This window comes from Antechinus flavipes, chromosome 6, assembly GCF_016432865.1.
Source record: "Antechinus flavipes isolate AdamAnt ecotype Samford, QLD, Australia chromosome 6, AdamAnt_v2, whole genome shotgun sequence".
NCBI lineage: Eukaryota > Metazoa > Chordata > Mammalia > Dasyuromorphia > Dasyuridae > Antechinus > Antechinus flavipes.
In genome coordinates, this window is record NC_067403.1 from 1,139,292 (window position 1) to 1,159,368 (window position 20,077).

Consider the following 20,077-nt stretch of genomic DNA (forward strand, 5'->3'; position numbering starts at 1 on the left):
CATAGTGTGCATATAATGCATATAATGCACTATGGATAAAGTTGTGAGCCAGCCACTCTGGAGAACAATTTGAAACCATGCCCAAAGGACTATAAAGTTGTGCATGTCCATTAACCCAACAAGTATTCCAACTCAATCTGTATCCCAAAGAAATCAAATGAAAAAGGGAAATGTCATATGCACAAACATATATAAATATGGAGACTGAAGATAGGCTCGTCAATTGGGGAATGGATGAATATGGGAACATAATGGATTATTATTGTCCTAGAGATAATAAAGGGAATTGTCAGTTATTTTTCTTAGTGGGCTCTATAAAGCTAAATTACTTCATTTAACTCTCATGGATATTGAAGGTAGTATAGTTTGATCCATTTCAACAAATAATCTTTAAATGATTACTCTGTACAACTCAGTATTTTGCCTTAATAAGATGTAGGCTGAGAAGATTCTGTCTTCAAGAAGGTTGGAATATCACAATGGGGAGAGAATGAGAGGGATGTTTATTTGTTTAGTTAACATTGATTAAGCATTTAGGGTTAGTATTGTTATTTGATATAATTAATGATGCAAATAAAAATGAAGTTATGATTTAGCTCCCTTTTTATCATTTAGATTATACAAATTACTTCTAATTAATATGTAAAAAATCCCTGGGCTAGATACTGCAATTCTCTTTTAATGATGAAGTGGGAAGAGACTGATGGTGCTGAGAAGTGAGTGGGTAGTGAGAGAGAGTAAAGGGAGAGAGCAAAAAAAAAAAAATATGTGCAGCAATTGGACAATGAAGGGGAGGAGAGGGAAGAAATGATGATTCTAGAGAGTAACAGAGAAATAGCAATTATTATTACTATTTTTTTGGGGGGTTGGGGACCACAATTCTAAAATATTTATAGAGAGAGGTGAAGGAAAGACATTGTGATGCAGTAGAGATGACCTTGGATATAAAGTCTAAGGACTCTGGCTCAAATTCAGATTGATACTTATGTGATCTTGGCCAAGTTACCAAACTTCAGTTTCCTTATCAGTAAAATGTGGAAGTGAAACTACTGTAGATGGCATCTAAATTTCTTTTTGATCCAAAATCAGTGCTAAGATGTTATGAGAAAATGTCTTTCCAATGAACTCAACCATTGAAATGATACTCTCCATTTGTATGAAGATTTTTACCCTAACAAAGCATTTGATTGTTACAACAGATAAATGAAATGGGGGATTATTACTTTTATTTTGTTTAATTGATGTGGAAACTGAAACTCCTAAGAGTTAGATGATTTTTTCAGGTTTTTAGAGGTTGTTAAGTGAATAACATCAAATCAGATTTTCACAGTTCCTGATCCATGATTGATAACATTTTTAATGTTAGAAGCACTGTTTTAAACATTTCTTCTATCAGAGCTTCCTGGAGCACTTTTAAAGACTTCTTTTAGAGAAATACTACTTTGGACAGAACTGAGAGGCTTTAAGGGAAAGACAGACAGAGGGAATTAGATATGTGTAGTGTCTGAAATGGAACAGTAAATGTATGTTTATTTTTGTTGAGTAATTTCTTATGAGTCAGATACTCACATGTTTCTTTCTCTGTGCTCTCTCTCTCCTTCTCCCCCTTCTCTTTCTCTTCTCTTCTCTTTTTCTCCCTCTCTTTTTGTTTTGCTCCCTGTTTCTCTTCCTCCCTCCTTTTTTCTCCCTTTCTCTCTCCTCACCTCTCTCCCTTTCTTTCCTTTCTCTTTCACATTTATCACGCCCCTCCCCCCCCACCCCAGGCTGATTCCAAACCATTACTGAAGTATAAGTACTCTTTGATGACAACTTTGATGAAATGCGATTTCATGTCATCATAGTCAGTTGATTTCTAATTTAGTTCTTCTCAATATTAAGATAGAGGCAGTTGCTGTAATGTAGACAAAGGATCAGCTTTCAGAATAATAGATATTCAAGATTTTATCTCTGATGCATACTAGCTTTTTGGGCAGATCATTTCAGTTTAAACTTCCTCACACAGCTTTTTAAAGATCATAAGTTAAAAATCAGTTATTTATCTGCAGAGGTGGAAGATGTTTCTCCACTGAAATTCCTGACACTGATAAAACAACAATCTGGACAGGAGTCAGAATCCCTCCATACACACACTCCACCACCACACACACATATGCACATCAAAAAATAAGAAAAGGGGCAGGGCAGCTAGTTGGTGTAGTGGATTAAACACCAGCCCTGAAGTCAGGAAGACCTGAGTTCAAATCTGGATTCAGGCACACTTCCTGGCTGTGTGACCCAGGGCAAATCACTTAACCCCAAAGTTAAAGCAAAAAAAAAAAAAAAAAAAAAAAAAAAAGGAGAAGAAGAGGGGGAGGAGGGGGAGGAATAATTGACTCAGGCTTTCAGGAAAAAAAAACAAAATGTTTACTGATGGAATCAGAGAGAAAAAGACAGAGAGACAGAGAGAGAACAGAGAGAGGAACATAGAGATAGGAAGAATGGAGAAGGAGAGGGGAGGAAAGAGACAAAGGACACAAGTAATTTGTTTCTCATTCTTGGCTGGTTTGCTCAGATGTCTAGAACATGGTGCTAATGGAACCAAAATCATAGGTTCAGTTTATTGTTTAGGTCCTTGTGATTTGTACATGGTTCTGGACTAGCTGGATGATTGTACAAGTCACTGTTTCCGGGCCTTGCTGTCATTCCTTATAAAATGAGTGTATAGAGCTAGACAATCCCCAAGGTTACTTCTACATCTCAATCCATATGACTTTTTTTAGTATTTCTTTTCAAAAGCCTCTCAACCCACATCTTTAGGACTTAAATTTATTTGGTCATTTCTCTCCTTTTGTTTACAACCCTAGTTGAAACGTTCTCGTGAAACAGAAGTTCAACTGAAGCCTTTGGTTGAAAAAAATAAGAGAATGATGAAGAAAAATGATGACTTGTTGCAAAGTATACAAAGGATGGAAGAAAAAATCAAGAATCTCACAAGGGAAAATGTAGAAATGGTAAGTCCTTCACAGCATATGGATTATTGCATTTCAACAAGTATGTAAGGAAAATAATGGATACAAGGTGGAACAGAGAGTCTTGAATACATCACTTCAAATCCTGCCCCAACCCTTCCTATTTGTATAACTATGGGAAATTTTCTTTGCTTGTCTGATCTTCAGGTAACTATTAAGACTATAATTTATAGACAGGTTATGTTCATCATTAGTGAAAAGAATTTAATTGTTGGTAACTCAAATATATAAGATGTATGTTATTATGTATTCCTTATCTCCCATAATTTGCCAGGCTGCCTTGAGGAAACACTCACTCAAGAAGACTGTCACTTAACAAATACTTTTTTTTTTTTTTTTAAGACACAAAGATAATGGCCTATTGAACTCCAACCATTTTGGAGACTTGTTGAGGTGAAATGAAAATCTGTACTGAAAGGTGGTAACATTATGTCTAAAAGTTAAATCTGGTTCAATTTATAATTTCTCCATTTTTTCACAGAAAGAAAAGTTGTCTGCCCAGGCCTCTTTGAAACGTCACACTTCCTTGAATGATCTCAGCCTTACCCGGGATGAACAAGAAATTGAATTCTTGAGACTTCAGGTTATGGAGCAGCAGCTAGTGATCGACGATCTCTCCATGGTACTGACCCCAAAGCTGTTTCTTTGCACAGGGATTGACGAGCTTTCAGATTTGGAATGGAACATGCTAGTAGAGTGATTCTTAAACTTCTTTTTTTGGTCTCAAGATCTTTTTATGTTCTTAAAAGTTATTAATGACCTTTGCCCTGCAAGAGCTTTCATTTAAGTGGGTTATATCTGTTGACATTTACTGCATTAGGAAATAACCTTTTATTGTCATAAAAGTAGTTTTGACCTTGTGGATTTCTTAAAAGGTCCTTGAGGATGTCCCTGATCCTCAGCTTGAGAACAGTTGTGTTAATAGGAAGTGAAAGTAAAACACTAATCTCTGTGTTATATCCTATTTTTAGGAACCAGTGAAATCAGCTCATTTAAGGAGATGCATTGTTCTTTGATTTTTCTTAAAATTCATACTAAATTGAGAATTGCAATGAATAATCATTTCATGATAGAGGCCGTGTGGCTTTGAAGTCATGAAGATGTGAAGATATCAGGTCAAAGTGTCAACTTTGACATTTCCTGAATGTGCCATCCTATCTTTTTTAGTGAGTTGGAGAAGCCTGCTATGTGAAGCTGAAGTTTATTAATGCTACCGAAGGTAGTCTTGCATAGAAGGCTAGCAAACTGAACTTAGAGTCAGGAAGAAATGAGTTCAAATCCTGTCTCAGAAACTTGCTGAGCTATATGATCCTGGGCAAATTACTCAGCTTCTCTTAGTTTCAGTTTCCTCACCTTTAAAATGGGGATAATAATAAGACAATCCCTTGTAGGCTTGCTGTGATGATAAAAAGAAGTAATGCTTGTAAATTTCTTTTCAAGTCTTATAAAGTGTTAGATATTATGATTAAAATAGAAATGTGAGACATTCTTAAAAAAAAGAAGAACACAAATGCTTCTGTAATGCTTTTTTAAAAAATTAAAGCTTTTTTATTTTCAAAATATATACATGGATAATTTTCAGCATTCACCCTTGCAAAATCTTGTGTCCCAAATTTTTCCCTCCCTTTCCCCCACCCCTCTCCTAGATGGCAAGAAATCCAATATATGTTAAAAATCCTCAATTCTTCCATTCTGTATTGCTTTTTAATCTTGAATATTTCGAAGTCCTACTTCATACCGAGGATTTTTTTTTCTTTTCTTTTCTTTTCTTTTTTCTTCAAGGCAAAGTCTTGAATGTCCACTGAGCAACTATGTATTTCTCTAGTGTTTTGCCCTTAGAAGATAAATAGCTTTGACTTAGTGTGGGTGTGACTGTCTCATTTAGTCGTGCTGCCACACACACAGAGGCCCTGTGTATTTTTGGCCTTGTAAAAATAAATCTGAGGCCATGCAAAAGAACATTTATCTTCAAGACATCTATGGGGACCCTCAAGCTAAAATTATTAAAACATTATTGTTTTCCTGTCAGGAATTATGTTTTGGATGGAGGCTTTTTCATGAATGAATTTTTAAAGAGATTATGGGAAAAAAGGCAATCCTAGCTGCCAAATTTTTATTGATTGATCACATTTTATTTTTCAAATTTTTATTCTTTATTTTTAAGTTTTTTTTAAAATTTTGAGTTCCAGATTCCCTCCCTCTCTTCCACTTCCCACACCAAGAAGGCAAACACTATATCAATTACATATATGGAATCATGTAAGACATGCTAAGCTACCAAAATTTTATTTCTTTTATTTTTTTTTTTTACTTTTTGGGAGGGGGGAGAAGCAGTTGGGGTTAAGTGACTTGCCTAGGGTCACACAACTAGTAAATGTTAAGCATCTGAGGCCAGGTTTGAGCTCAAGTCCTCCTGACTCTAGGACCAGTGGTCTATCCACTGAATCATCTAGGTACCCACTACCAATATTTTAGACAAGCCTGTGTGGCAAAGTCACAATATGATTTTGCTGTCTATTCTGAGAGAGATGAAATCATTTATGTGAGCCTAGAAAATAGTGAAACAAAAAACATTAAAGAGCTTTGAGGCTAGAGTTGTTGCCTCAAGGCAAAATCAGTGAATTTTTTTTCTTTTGCCTTGTTTAATTCAAGTTTTTAAAAATGACCTTTGTATTTCTTTCTAGGAAAGAGAACGTTTATTGCGCTTGAAGAGACACAAAAGGCTGCCCAAACTGCCAAAGGTGAGATATCTCAGGACTTGGCCATCAGCTGGTGGGCTCAGTCCTGAAATGCACACCCCTGGGCTGTGGGGTACCCGCTGGAGCTGGGCTCACGTTCTGGTGTTTAGAGACACATCATGCAGCGGGGAGCAGTAGAAGGAGCAAGGGGTAAGCTTCGTAGACCCCTTAGATCTGAGCCAAGAAAAGTTTACCACTATAAGGTGGCTACCTTGGAGGGAACCATAAAACCCAGTTCGGGGCAGCAGCTCCAAAGCTGATGGAGTGGGGTGCAGAGGAGACCAGGGAGGAGCAGCATGGGGAAGGGACAGAAAGAATTGTAGAGTGAAAAGCACACATTGTCCTCAGATTATTAATTTGCCTGGCAAGTAATCTGTATCACACAGAGACTGCTTCTTTGGGGGTGGGAGGTGGGCAAGCTGGGTTGATAGAATGGCATATTGATATTGCAGTCCTATCCACACTCCCTCATCATTCAGCTATATCTTTACCACATAGATGCAGACTTATAAATTCTCACGAGAGAGAAAATATTAAAATTTATTCAATGAATGGCTTTTGATTTAAAATTTATTGTCTTTGCTAAGGGGATATTCAGTCTTTGGGGTTTCTTAGAGAGTTGTTTTGGTTAGTCTCATGTTGGAGCTCAACTGCTGCCTTCAGTTTTATAAGACAGTTATAAATTGATTAAATAGAAATTATTGTGTCTTTATGCTATAAAAGAAATGGAATAGTCTTAGAAGAGACCTAATGGACTAAATAAGCAAGTTTCTGCATTTTTTTCAGACAGTTCTGGAGCTTCCAAGATAACAGAAAGAAGCATAAATTATTTTGCCATATTATGTGACCCATTTGTAATTATTTATTGATGGAAAGTCTTACCTAAATGTTATATTTTTAAGCCTCAGGACATGTAAATTTAAATCCTGAACTTAAATCATTGATATTTCAAAGTGATTAAAACTTGTATTTGTTCAATTTTATGCCATGAAATTGGATAGCCAGAATGAGACCCACTATCTCTTAGAAATAAAAGCTGAGGGAGGGAGGAGTGCGGGGGTGGGGGGGAGGTGGTCATAGTGGAAGGGAGATAGAATTCCTCTGGAAAATACTGTTCTTCCATTTTCCTGAAGCTTTTCTCTTAGCAACAGAGTCTCAGCTGACAGAACATTGTGTAGTATCCAAGGCTCTCTCAGGTTCTTATCTTCCAAGACTTTCTTGGTAGACTAAAGTTAGTACTTGGAAGCTCCTAAGCTAGCAAGATGCTTGGATAGCTTCCCAAGGAAGCACAAGCCCCTTACACTCTCTTGTTTCATAAGCCTTTGTGACCAGATAGTTTGCTTTAAGGTTGCCTAGTGAAGTTTTGAGTTGACGCTCTTGGGACATCGCACAGAGGTCCTGCTAGAACCAGAATCCTTAGTCTTATTTCTGTTCCTCTGGCAGTTTGGTGAAACCCATAGACCTTTTCACAGTATAACATTCTGAAATGTGTAAAATAAATTGCATAATATCACGGTGTAAGCCAATCATATAAAAATCCCACTTTGTAAACATTAAGTTCTTGCACACAAAGTCAACATCTGTCTTTAGGTCATTTGTAAAATCTGTTTCATGAAAATAAAATCAAGACACTAGAAAACAGTTAATGTTGGGCAGTGTTTCTAGTTTTATGAGAACTATATTTAATAATCATTGGTCTGTGTTTATAATCTAAAGCACCAATTGAAAGCTGTTGATTGAAACAAACAAATTTGTGTTATTTAACCTTGATGAAGTTCTCATGGCTGCAGGGCAATGGTTGGTCAGTTGTTTTCAGTCATGTGTAACTTTTCATGGTCTAATTTAGGGTTTTCATGGCAAAATACTGGAGTGGTTTGCTATTTTCTTCTTCAGTTCATTTGACAGATGAGAAAATTGAGACAAATAGGGATAAATGATTTATCTAGGGTGACACAGCTAGCAAGTGTCTGAGGCTGGATTTGAATCCAGATCTTTCTGACTCCTGTCTGGTGCTCTATCCAGTGCACCATCTAGCTGCTCCTAGCAATGGTGGCCATCATCCCTAATTGACCCCAATTGACTCTGATACACTGTTCATGTTGTGTCTTCTAAATTTCCACTTATGCTCTTCGCCCCCACCCTCGTGTCCTTCTCTCTTGTCCTATGAACAAGCCTTCTAGTTTTCTAGCAAGATGGAGGCCAGCATGGAGAAAATCTGTCATTGCCCTATTTTCATTATTGATGTGAGCTCCTTTTGGCCAAGGGTTCCATTTCATTTTATCTTTGTAGCCCTAAAACAGGTGTGGACAGATCGTAGATTGTAGATAGATTCATTAGAGTTGAACCTGATTTTGCCTACTGTGCATCACTCAAGAATACTTAGAGTTTGGTACTTTGCTGGGACTAGGAGGCCATCATGTGTTTATTCTGCTCACTGCATCCTAAGACTTGCTCAGAATAGATTTATTCAGTGTTTTGGAGCCCGCCTGCCCATCTGTGAATGTTTTGTGACCAGTGTAACACTCGGTCTGGACATCTACTGTGATCACCTGATTTTCGAGCATCAATGTCAGCCTAAGTGACATGCTGTGACATGTTCTTGCCCATTGTAATGGAGGAACAGTGAGCAGAGGGGGTGCTATAACTTCATGTGTCTTCCTAAGTCTTTTTGGACAGGACGGCCATTTGAGTTTTTGAATTGTACTATTCTCTAACTGCTAAACTGCAGTCAGCAGCAAGAAATATTGATCTTGCAAAATTATTTCTATCAGAGATCATTGAAAATCTCTGCTATTTCCTTTTCTCCATATTTATTTATTTATTTATTTACTTATTCACTTATTTATTTGTTTGTTTGTTTGTTTTGCTGGGGCAAATGGGGTTAAATGACTTGCCCAGGATCACACAGCTAGGATGTATTAAGTGTCTGAGACTGGATTTGAACTCAGGTCAAAATGATTTCAGGGCTGGTGCTCTACCCACTGTTCCACATAGCTGCCCCTTGTAGGTAATTTTCAAAGTTCATCTTCTACCTTCTTCCCCTCTCATCTCCCTAATTTAGAAAAAAAAAGAAAATTCTTGTAATAAATATGCAAAATCAAACAAACCATTGATTCAAATGTTAACCATGTCCAAAAGATGTCTCATTCTCCATATGTGTCTATCACCTCTTTGTCAGGAGATAAGTAGCTTTATCTATGGCCTTCTGAAATTATGTTTTATATTTTATTGTTTAGAATTCTTGAATCCTTAAAACTGGGTTTTCTTTATAATGTTATATACAAATTGTTCCCCTGCCAGTTGTGCTCATTCACTCTTCACTAGCTCATTTAGATCTGTTTTTTTTTTTTTTTCATTTCATCTCTTCTTATGGAACAATGAAATTAAATTATACTCATATAGCAGAAATTGTTTAGCCATTACCCAATTTTTGTTGTTAGTTTTTTGAATCATTTCTGACTCTTTATGACCCATTTATGCTTTTCTTGACAAAGACAACAGAGTGGGCTTTTTTGTTTGTTTGTTTTTGCCATTTCCTTCTCCAGTTGATTTGACAAATGAAGATTTGAGGCAAACAGTATTAAGTGACTTAGCAAGGATTACCTAGCTAGTGAGTGTCTGAGGCTGGAATTGAACTTGGGAAGATGAGTCTTCCTGGTTCTAAGTCCAATGGTCCCTCCATTATGCCAATGACCTGCTTCTATTGCACAATAGATACATACTACCATAGTGTACAGGGGTTTTTTTGCTACTATAAAAAAGAGTTGCTATACATTGTTATATTATGAAATCTGTAGAATTCTCCCAGAAGTCCTTGCCCCCCAGGCCAAACATTACAATAAGCCCCAGACTTTACTGTTCTTCAGAGCCACAATTGGCTTTGAAGAATTGGCCCCATTCCAGAATATAAACTAGGAAACCTAGTTCACAAATCAAGCATCTTCCTTGTTGATTCTGAGGCAAAATCCATTTCTGAATCATGCTTCCTTTAATTCAGCAAAGGCTTATTGATCATACACTCTCCACACCTTTGAGCAAAGAATCTTGAAGGATACAAAGATTCCACATCAAACTTAAAGCGTTAAGAAGATAAGAAAAAATAGCGATACTGTTACTGCTGCTGCTCACTCACATCTTAAATCATGTCACATAGATATGATTTAGTTAAATCCACAGAGCCTGCAACATAGTAATAAAAACATCACCATTCTTCTTTTATTTGTTTCCAATTCACTTGTTTATCTATTCACATATATATTTAAAATTGGTAATTTTGTTTTAATATAGCAAACTCTTTGATTTGGCATTCATAAGAAATAGTGAAATAAACCATTTATATATGCTTGCATATACATTTGTACATTTGGGGATACGTTCTCTGAATTTCAAGTTGAATCAGCTCAATAAGCATTTCTTAAGTATGTACTTTATGTCAGACACTATATTAGGGCAGGACTATCAATCGATCAATAAATTAATAAGCATTTATTATTTCTTCCTGCCCAGGCACCATGCTAAATTTCAGAATATAGAAACTAAAATGAATTGATCCCTGATCAGGAGAAGTGATAGTATTCTGACATGAGATAAATGAAGGCAAGATTTTGAAATCATGGGGACAGCTGCCCCATAGTTTATCACTAGTTACCAGAAAGCAGCAGGTTATCCCTTACCTTTGGCTATAGGATACTAACATAGATGCTTGCCTTTGACCAGTTGTTGCCAATCCGTGTGAGATTTGACTATGTTGTTGTAGTCAACGTGTATAATCTTTTTCTGTCTACTTGAGATCATTTCCTGTGAGTCTTCTTCATTTCTCTGAATTTTTCATGTTCATCATTTCAAATGAAGCAGTAATACTCCACTCAGAATAAAGATTTAGAGGAAACTTGAAGGTCAGCTAGTCCAATTCCCTTATTTTGAAAAAAAAATTGCATTAATTAATTAATTTAAAATTTTATATTAATTATATATTAACTTAATTATTATTTTCTTACAACATACATTTTATTAAATACTTCCCAATACACTTAATTTTTTAATATTTATTTTAAAAACATTGAATTCCAAATTTTCTCCTTCCTCCCACCTTCCCTCAGTCCTCAAGAAGGCAAGCAAAACAAAGCAATTACACGTGTGAAGTCATGCAAAGCATATTTCTATATTAACTGTGTCACAAAGAAAGATATTTTAAAATCAAATCCCCTTATTTTGGGGATGAGCAACCTTAGGTCCAAAGAGGAAAAGTCATGTGCTCATTTTCATAATGGCAGCGAGTAGGAACCTAGGACCACTCAGTGAAATTTCCTGAGACAAAAACTCCAACTAGGGAACGACTTGCCTTCAATCAGAGTTGACCCAAAATGAGATTAACTGTTTCAAGAAATAGTTCATTGCCTTTAATTGGATGAGTTCAAGCTCATACTAAAAAAAAAAAAAAAACACTCCTCTCTGGAGTCTAAAGATCTGGAATGAAATCCTAGTCTGCCAATTGGTAGTTGGATGAGCTTGGACAGTTCATTTTCTTCTCTAGATGTCAGTGTCTTCTTAATATCTGGGGAGTGTGGGACTACATGGTCATTGGTCTCTTTTCCAAAGCTCCCAAGATCCTTCAATAATTTTCAAGTGAAGTTCTCCATTTCTTCTTAATGGGGATCAGCAGAGACTTGGAAATAATTTTTGTTTGGTTGAGTTTGCTTATTTGTTTGGTTTTGACTTAAGGTTTTATGGTTTTAAAGAATTACTTAAGGATATCACTTCTTCTTTGAACAATATTTGTTGTTCAATTTATAATCATAATGAGTTTTCTGGGTTCCCGAGAGGCTGTGACTTGGTTAAGGTAACACATAGCAGACTGTGTCAAAGATGGCCCTTGTACTCAGATAATCATGACTACAGTCATATCCTTATTCATTATCCCTTAGTGATTCTCAAAGTTAATTTTAAGAACAGTCATTTTCTCTTGTAAGATTTGTTTGCTTAAGGGTCTGCCTAAAATCAAACAGGCTGAAAAAGTTCTAGTTTTGTCAGTTGCAGACGCAAAAGAATTTGCAGTAAAACATATTTTAAAATCACCCTGAAAATCTCTCCCGCCCCTTGTCCCCATTTACTGTCATATAAATAAATAAGTAAACAAAACCCTTCATTTTTCCTTTGGTACCTAACGGAGTCAGAGCACCCCAAGCAGGTTACTGTTGCTAGAGTGGCTCCCGATGGCACCCATCTGTAATCCCCACAGGGAGGTTTCAGGGCATGGAGCATTATTGCTGACGACTCGTTCAGCTCTTTGTGAGATGAAGGTTGTGGAGGAGGTCAGAGCCCTCCTTGTGAAAAGGCACCTAACAGAAAAACCCTTGCAGCAGATGAGCCTGGGTGTTCCTCTTTATGAGTCCTGCCAGCAGCAAAAGCGCACAAACTGATTAATTGCACACCAACTGGACTCCATGAGCAAGCATCTTTTTCTGACTTAAATGTGCCTGTAGCCTTTGTATCAGTTCCCAGAACTTTACAGTGAAGCACTAAGCAAGCAAAATTGCAAGGGATGCATGTTATATGATAAAGATATAATGATAAGGAACTGGGGGACAGACTGGAGTTTTGGAGTTTCTTCTAAAGCGATCGTGAAAAAATCGAAAGATTTAGTCCAATCATGTGGCTTTTAGAAAAGAGCATATGCTAAATTAACACGTACCTTGTAGACAACTTGCAGTATGGAATATATCTTATTCGTATTATACTTCTCGTTTTTCCTCTGCCTGTGTGCCCTGGTGTGTCTCTATTTTTCTGGTTGCCAAGAAATGACCTATAAACACGAAGGTAAGAAGCTGTCCGTGGATGGCTGGTGTCGGGGTGCCGGTGCTGCCTGGTGTGTTTCAGTAAAATGAGATTGATTTGATGTGGCAGCTTTTCCCATTAAGACGGATTTGGTTAATGCGGGATGCATAAAAGGAAAGGGATCACAAACGGCCTCCATAGAAATGAAGAATGTTTATTGTTCACGTGCTGGATGTCTGCTCTTTGTTCATTAACTGTGCTAAGAATTTTTACATTGGTATGTGCCAGGCGTGGATGGTGAGAGAAAACATCCTTTAAGCTGTTGATTTTTTTTTCTTACTAATGTAGATTTTTTTAAAATGGGGACAAATCTAGGACAAGACAGTGATTTATGGCTTGAAATGACATTATTCTTAATATTGTAGAGAAGGCCTCATGATCTATTTATGAAGGTCAAAGCAGAGATACTTATTGAATGGAGCTAGGATGGGTTTAAAGTTCAAAAAGCATAATTAGGAGGTTCAAACATGTTTTAAAGCAGTTTTTTCCCCCTCAAAAAGTTGTTTGCCTTTGTAAAGAGGATTTTTTCCCTGAGGAGATGTTTACTTTCAATTTTAATATATGTAATTTCTATTTGGAAAATCAAAGTGAGGTAAAAGTCACTGCATTTATATTTCAGCTTTCTTTGTAGGAAGAACCCTGAATTTGGTTCATAGAGTTTGATTTCAAGTCCTGGCTCTGCTGTTTAATGCCTGTATGACCTTAGATAAATTCCTCAGACTCTCTGATTCTCATTATCCACATCTGTATAATTGGACTAAATGGGCCTTGGTTCCTTTAAGATGCAAATTCCATGAATAGGTATTTGGTGTCAAGTCAGTTTGCTTTGGTCCTGTTTCCCTTTCTGTACAAGGAAGGTATCCCTTCTAGCTTGTAATTCTCTAAGCCTATGAAAAATCAGGGTTTTCACTCTGTAAAGAGTTAGTTGCAAATATTTATTTTATAATAACATCCAGATCTCATTTATGAAAATGATTATTAACGTGTAATTTTTATTAAAAGTATATATATGGATATTATACATTTATTTCATATTATTGTGTGCCTGGAAAAGAGTTCATTTTTATTAAGGACATGATTTTATCTTTGAAGGCCTATTACTTTCATTAATATCAAATCTTTAAAATGTGTGAGTGCATGCTGTATGATTATATTCCCCTTTATAGTTACATATATATGTATAAATAATATACACACAGAAACACATATACATGTATATATATCTCATATATATTACATATATATACACAAACACATGTATCTATACATATGTATGTTTTGTGTACATGCATATACATATACACATTTAAATCTGCATTTCTTAGTCCTAGAAGTTAAAAATAGTAGCTTTTACTTCTTGGTAATTGAGTACTTAACCTTTCACACCCAGAAGGGTTGATAGAGGTATAATTGATGGTTATGAGGGGAGCCAACATGCAGTAATGGGTTGGAAAGTGTGTTCCTTGACAATGATTCATAAGGTTGTCATTAATGAATGTAGCCACCCTAGTGCAGCATGACAACCAGTCAGTGGAACAACAAACAGGGAACAGTCCTTTGAGACATGGCAATTAGTGGTGTTTACAAGAAATAAAATACCCATAGCATTTCAGCACCAAAAAAAATGATGCTACATTCCAAGGTTATGAAATTTGAGTAAAAACATTGATTTTATTAGTATGTGATGGTTGAATTACCAATTTTATTCTATAAAATGTCACTGTTTTAAATTCATATAAATTACAATTTATTATTGCATGTTAGCATTTTGCAATCAGTGATAAAGAAAATTTTGTTCCTTATTTGAAAAATCTATTTTACATGTGGAAATATTTTCATGGTTTGGATATATTTGTAACCCATTTGATTTTTTCTTATTTTCATAAAAAGTTTAGGGTGTATATATACACATCTACAGCTTTTCTTTCTAAAGAAGATTTTTTAAAAGATTTTTAAAATTGTCAATATGTATAATCCATCAGATGAACCAGATCCCTCTTTTTATTATATGCTCTTGAAAATGGGGGAAGATGGAAGAATTGATTGTGTCTTAAGCCTATCAGTAGAAGATGCATTTACTAGAATGTATATTCATTAGCTTAAATCAAATTTAAATCTTTTGATTCCTTGGAACTGATGCAGAGAATGCTATAGGATTTGCTACCTGCAGGCTATATGGACACAGTTTGCTTTTTGTCTGTGAATTTTTTTCTCCTATTATAAGAAAAACAGCTTGTTTTAATTTATGACTGTCACGTTCAATGCATTTCCATTATATAATCTCATAATCGCCATCCCCCACTCTCACTAATACAGTTCCAGAGTTTGTATTGTTTGCTTTTGCAAAAGAAAGTCCATATTTTGTGTGTAGTGAATGTGAATACAAATTTTGGTCTTAAGTAAATAATTAACATATTTATTGAATATAGACTATGTAGATTCTGAGAGGGGCACACAATATAATGTAGAAGATCTTTGACATGGGATCAGGAAAACCTGTGTTCAAATTGTGCTTTATAATAAATAGGTATTTGTACTTACTGGCTGCGTGACCCTGAAGAAGTTATTGAATATAACTGGGCCTTAATTGTCTCATCTGTAAAATGAGATGATTTGATTTGATGGTCTACTGGTCCCTTCTGGCTTTACATCTGTGATCCTATTACATTGTGCTGAGTGCTAAGGATACAAAGGGTGATAAAAATGAAAAAAAAATCTCTACCCTCAAGGAATTTACATTTTACTTTTGAGGTATCAAATCCACAATAAGTCTATACATTATCAATAGGAAATCAATGCCAGGCAATTTAAAGAGAGAGGATGCTAGTCTAGAAGATTATACTTGAGCTGTGTTAAATAATCTTTTAGTAGGGAGTGTGGGATGGCATATTTCTGGCATGAGAGGCAACTGGTGTTTCCCAAGATACTGTTGATCTTAGACAAAAAATTTAGAATGTCAACACTGGGAGAAATCTCAGGGTTTACAATGTTAGAGGAAAAAGTGATCTTGAAGCCTAGAATGTGGAATATGGTTGTTAGTATGGAACATAAAATGTATAGTGTTAAAATCAAGATGGATTATATGACAAGAGTCTTTGAGAGACAGAAGAGCTTTTAAAATATGTAATGGCAGACATGATAAGGACCTGGAAACATGAAGTCATAGTTTGGAAGCACTATTAGAGATTATCTGATTTGAAATTTCCATTTTACACATGATTAAGATGAGGCTCAATGACTAAGATATTGCAGCAAAATCGTGATCTATCTGGAGTGGAAACCCAGGCCTCAGTTCCAGAGCCAGTATGTTGTTTGTTTGTTTGTTTGTTTGTTTTTTACCTTTGGGCTGCTATCCAGTTTTTTGTCTCTTTGAAGACAGAGATATCCCAACTCAGATGTCAAATAATGAGTAATGTTTCAGAAGCATTATAAATGTTATTAGTGTTTGCTTATCAAACATTTCCATTCTAGAAAAGTTATGAGTGCCACCTGGGACCTAATGTTAGCTTAAATTCTTGAATTCATAAGACAAAAATTGGAAATATAGAGTCCTTGTTCAGAAGGGATAGATTTCCTTGTACTTGGGAACTCTTAGATAGGTCTCTTGGAAGCAGAAATGAGACCCATTCTGTTGAAGAGCATTTTGAAGGAGATTAAGTAAAGATATTGACTTCCAAGAATGATGATTCTTGTTTTTGGTTCTAGTTCCTTTGCCTCTTGGAATGTCATGTTTCATGGTCTCTACTTCTGCAGTGTTGCAGCTGCTAAGTCCTGTATAATCCTGATTGTGGCTTCTGATATTTGAATTGTTTCTTTCTTGCTACTTGCAGTATTTTTTTTTCTTGACCTGATAGTTCTAAAATTTGATTGTAATGATCTTTGGAGTTTTTATTTTAGAAACTCTTTCCTGAGGTCATTGATGGATCCTTTCAATGTCTGTTTTGCTCTCTGGTTCTAGGACATCAAGACAGTTTTCCTTAATAATTTCTTGAAAGATGCTTTCTAGGTCCTCCTTTTGATTATTAATTTCAAGAAGTCTTCTTTTGAAACTGTCTTGATCTTTACTATCACCACAATAACTTTCTATGGTCACATGCTTCTTTTTGTTTTTTTTTTTTGTTTGTTTGTTTTGTTTTGTTTTTTGTTTTTTGTTTTTGCTCATCTGTTTTTGTGTCCTTTTCTCAGCTCTGTTCCCGGGGTGCAAGGAGCATTGTTTCAGGTGTCTTGTGCCAGGAGTTGCAGACCCTGGCCGTTTACCTAGTGCTGTACTGATGTTGCCCTGAGGCCCACAGAGAATTCTCATGTTCACTAAAACAAATGAGAGTGGGGGTGGCTAGTGCTGCTGAAGGCTATAGGGTCTTGCAGTTTAGCTGGTGCTAAGCTAGAGTGCTGGTGTCTAATGTGTGCTGATGTTGGTGGGGTGTTTCTGACCTTCCCTATCTTACACTGAAACACATGTAGATCTGTTCTTTGGAGATTGCTTTTTCCTGGGGCTGTGCCAAAGCACAGGGAGTTCTCAGATCTGGAGTCTCCCCATGTTCCTAGTTATGCTGAGGCACATGGTGGGTGCCAGTCTTGTTGTTCACCTGTTTCATCACATTCAGGATCTTCCACTGGCTGGCTGAGGTAAAGCTTGCTTCCTGTCCTGGATAGTGCTTTCCCTGTTACCTGGATGAGACAGATCTTTCATGCTGATCTTCCAAATTGCTTGGATTCAAAGATTGCATCACCTGTTTTTTTCTGGTTCTGCTGTTTCAGTATATATTTTTAGGGCACTAATTGAATTGAATATTTGGAGGTAAAAATGAGAGTTACTTTGATTTATTGATTACTGTGCTATTTTGACTCTTGGAAGTCATTTTCTGGGATATTTTAGAGAATACCATGCTCCAGTTTATGTTAATCTCTACAGTTTCATTCAATTTATGTTCTAGTTTTTGTTAATATTATCGTTCAGATATATTTATTTATTTATTTTCTCTAGCTTGTACTTGAATCATTGAGGGCTTAAATGGAGTTAGAAATGGAAGAAAATAATTTTTGATAAATTAGAAGCTACCTGAAATGACTTTTATCTCAATCTTTCTGATTTTATTTTTAGATTTAGGGAAGTCATTTAAATCTTTTATATCTTAGTTGTCTGTAAATTAGGTTAATAATGCTAGTCATTAATATCACTTCTGTACATGCTTTTGGGAAGCATGGAAGAAGCTCATCATTAGATCTTTAGACACCAAGCATTTTTCTTTGGATTCAACTAGCCATGAAAGTTATTTGTTAATATATAAAGTGATTAGAAATGTAAGAATCATAGATATTTGAATTATTACAGTAAGAGGACTCGAGAATGCTTTAATAATAATAGTGGCCAGCATTTATATAGTGCTTCAAATTTTATAAAGTGCTTTACATTTTATCTTATTTGATTCTTACTAAACCTTTTTATTTTTGGAAACCGAGACTCTGAGATATGAAGTGACTCTTTTAGCTAACATAGGTGTGAGGCAAGAATTGACCTCCCATGTCTAATGCTCGTTCAATGAGGCTCTCTGGATGACAGGACCTGAAAGCATCCAAAATGCATTATTAGACAGATTCGGGAAATAGGGCAAGTCAGATTTATTCAGCAGACAAAAATAATGCTATTTTTTCAATAGAGAAATCTGTCTGCTGTGTGTTCCTTTTCTGAGTATGGATATTGTTCTAGCCAGATGGCAGAGTGGACAGTATGTTGGGTGGGGCGTTAGGAAGTTATTGTTGTTGTCAGATTGTTTCAGGTGTGTCTGGCTTTTCATGGCCAATTTTGGCTTTATTAGTAAAGTTACTAGAGTGGTTTATCATCTCCTTCTTTAACTCATTGTACATGTGAGTAAACTGAAATAAATAAGCTTAAGTGACTTGCCCAGGATCACAAAGCTAAGAAGTGAGAAAGATCTGAGTGAAAATCAAACTTCAATCATATACTAGTTGTTGTATGCTAGGAGGTCACTTAACTGTATCTTACTTAGTTTCTTCATTTGTAAAATATGGATGATAGTTATAGCACCTCTTAGCTTGTTGTGAGGATCAAATAAGACAATGCTGCAAATAGGAGGGAACATGTTCAGTTTTTAAGCACTTTGGAGCAGAACCCTAGTCATATAATGCAGTCTAGTGATAGTGATATAATAAATAATATATAATATTGTTATAATATATGTGTGACATATATATAATATTGTATATAGCATATGTATAATATACATTACATTAATAAATAATTATTTATCATAATAATAGAAAGAGGCATTAGATTTGTGATTCCATTAGAATTAGTGAGTCTCTGGTAAGGGAGTGTGGAGAAAGTCAGTGCCTTCTCTGCAATTTTTAATCTTAGAGAATTGTGTGGAAGTTCAGGTGAATTGTCTGGATCACAGCCTGCATGTGTCAGGGGTGAGTCTTGAACACAGATCTTTTGGGCCTCGATGCCAACTCTGTTTTTATGCCAGGCCAGGATACTTCGCTTAATATTATAAGGTTTGCCAAAGGCCTTTCCTTGCAACACACTGATGAGGTAAATAACCTTCACATTCTTATCCATATTTTGCAGAAGAACAAACTACTGCACCTAGAAATTCAACTATTTGCCCATAATCCTTCAGCTTATCCATGTCTGAAGAGACTTTCTTTCCTGTGGCCAGTTCTAAGGCCCATGCTCCTAATCTTTTCTGACTCTCTTCTGTGCAGTGCTTTGTTAATAAGAACATGCAATTTTAATTTTGCAGAAGCATGTTGTGGAGACATTTTTTGGATTTGATGAAGAATCAGTTGACTCGGAAACATTATCTGAAACCTCCTATAATACAGACAGGACAGATAGGACACCAGCAACACCAGAGGAAGACCTGGATGATGTAAGTATTGTGTGTATGGTGTGTGTGTGTGTGTGTGTGTGTGTGTGTGTGTGTGTGCGTGTGTGTGTGTGTGTGTCCTTCTCCATGGACTCAGTCCAGGGAATGACTCATTTCTATTTCTTATTGTTGCTATTAAAAAATCTTTCATCTCCATTTAAAAAGATTTAAATATATAACAGCTAGTTTCCAATTTGCTTTATTGAAAAACCATCACTGCTCATTAAGGACATTTTTTATTATAATCAAGTGCGTAATACTTTGAAATAAAGCATTTCTATTTTGTGGATTATTCAACAGCCCAGACTGGGCAGTGAGGGCAATGTGTGGAGAGTGCAGAATATCTAACTTGGCTTGGGAGGCTACGACTGTTGGCTTGAGAGTTCTGAGAGGCAGTTCACAATAAGGCCAGGGTTAATTTATGGAGAGCCCTGGAAGTGGAAGGCCATCAGATTGTTTAAGGTGGGACAAAGCAGTTCAGGTCAAAAAAACCAAAACAGGTTAAAGCTTCCAATCTGATCAGAGCAGGATTGAACCCCATCAGGGGCTGCTTTATTTCCAACCTGAGTGAGATAGGGAGTCTCAATTATCATCATCATCTCCTCCT

General features: G+C 36.0%; 1 protein-coding gene across 3 annotated transcripts in view; it reads left to right on the forward strand.

Moving 5' to 3' along the window:
- Window positions 1–20,077, forward strand: part of JAKMIP1 (janus kinase and microtubule interacting protein 1) — a 201,637-nt gene that overhangs the window by 125,904 nt on the left and 55,656 nt on the right. For all 3 annotated transcript variants that reach the window (XM_051963872.1, XM_051963871.1, XM_051963873.1), the window contains exons 6-9: window positions 2,844–2,990; window positions 3,490–3,630; window positions 5,693–5,749; window positions 19,345–19,473. In XM_051963872.1, the coding sequence (XP_051819832.1) occupies window positions 2,844–2,990; window positions 3,490–3,630; window positions 5,693–5,749; window positions 19,345–19,473 (474 nt within the window). The remainder of the gene's footprint in view (window positions 1–2,843; window positions 2,991–3,489; window positions 3,631–5,692; window positions 5,750–19,344; window positions 19,474–20,077) is intronic.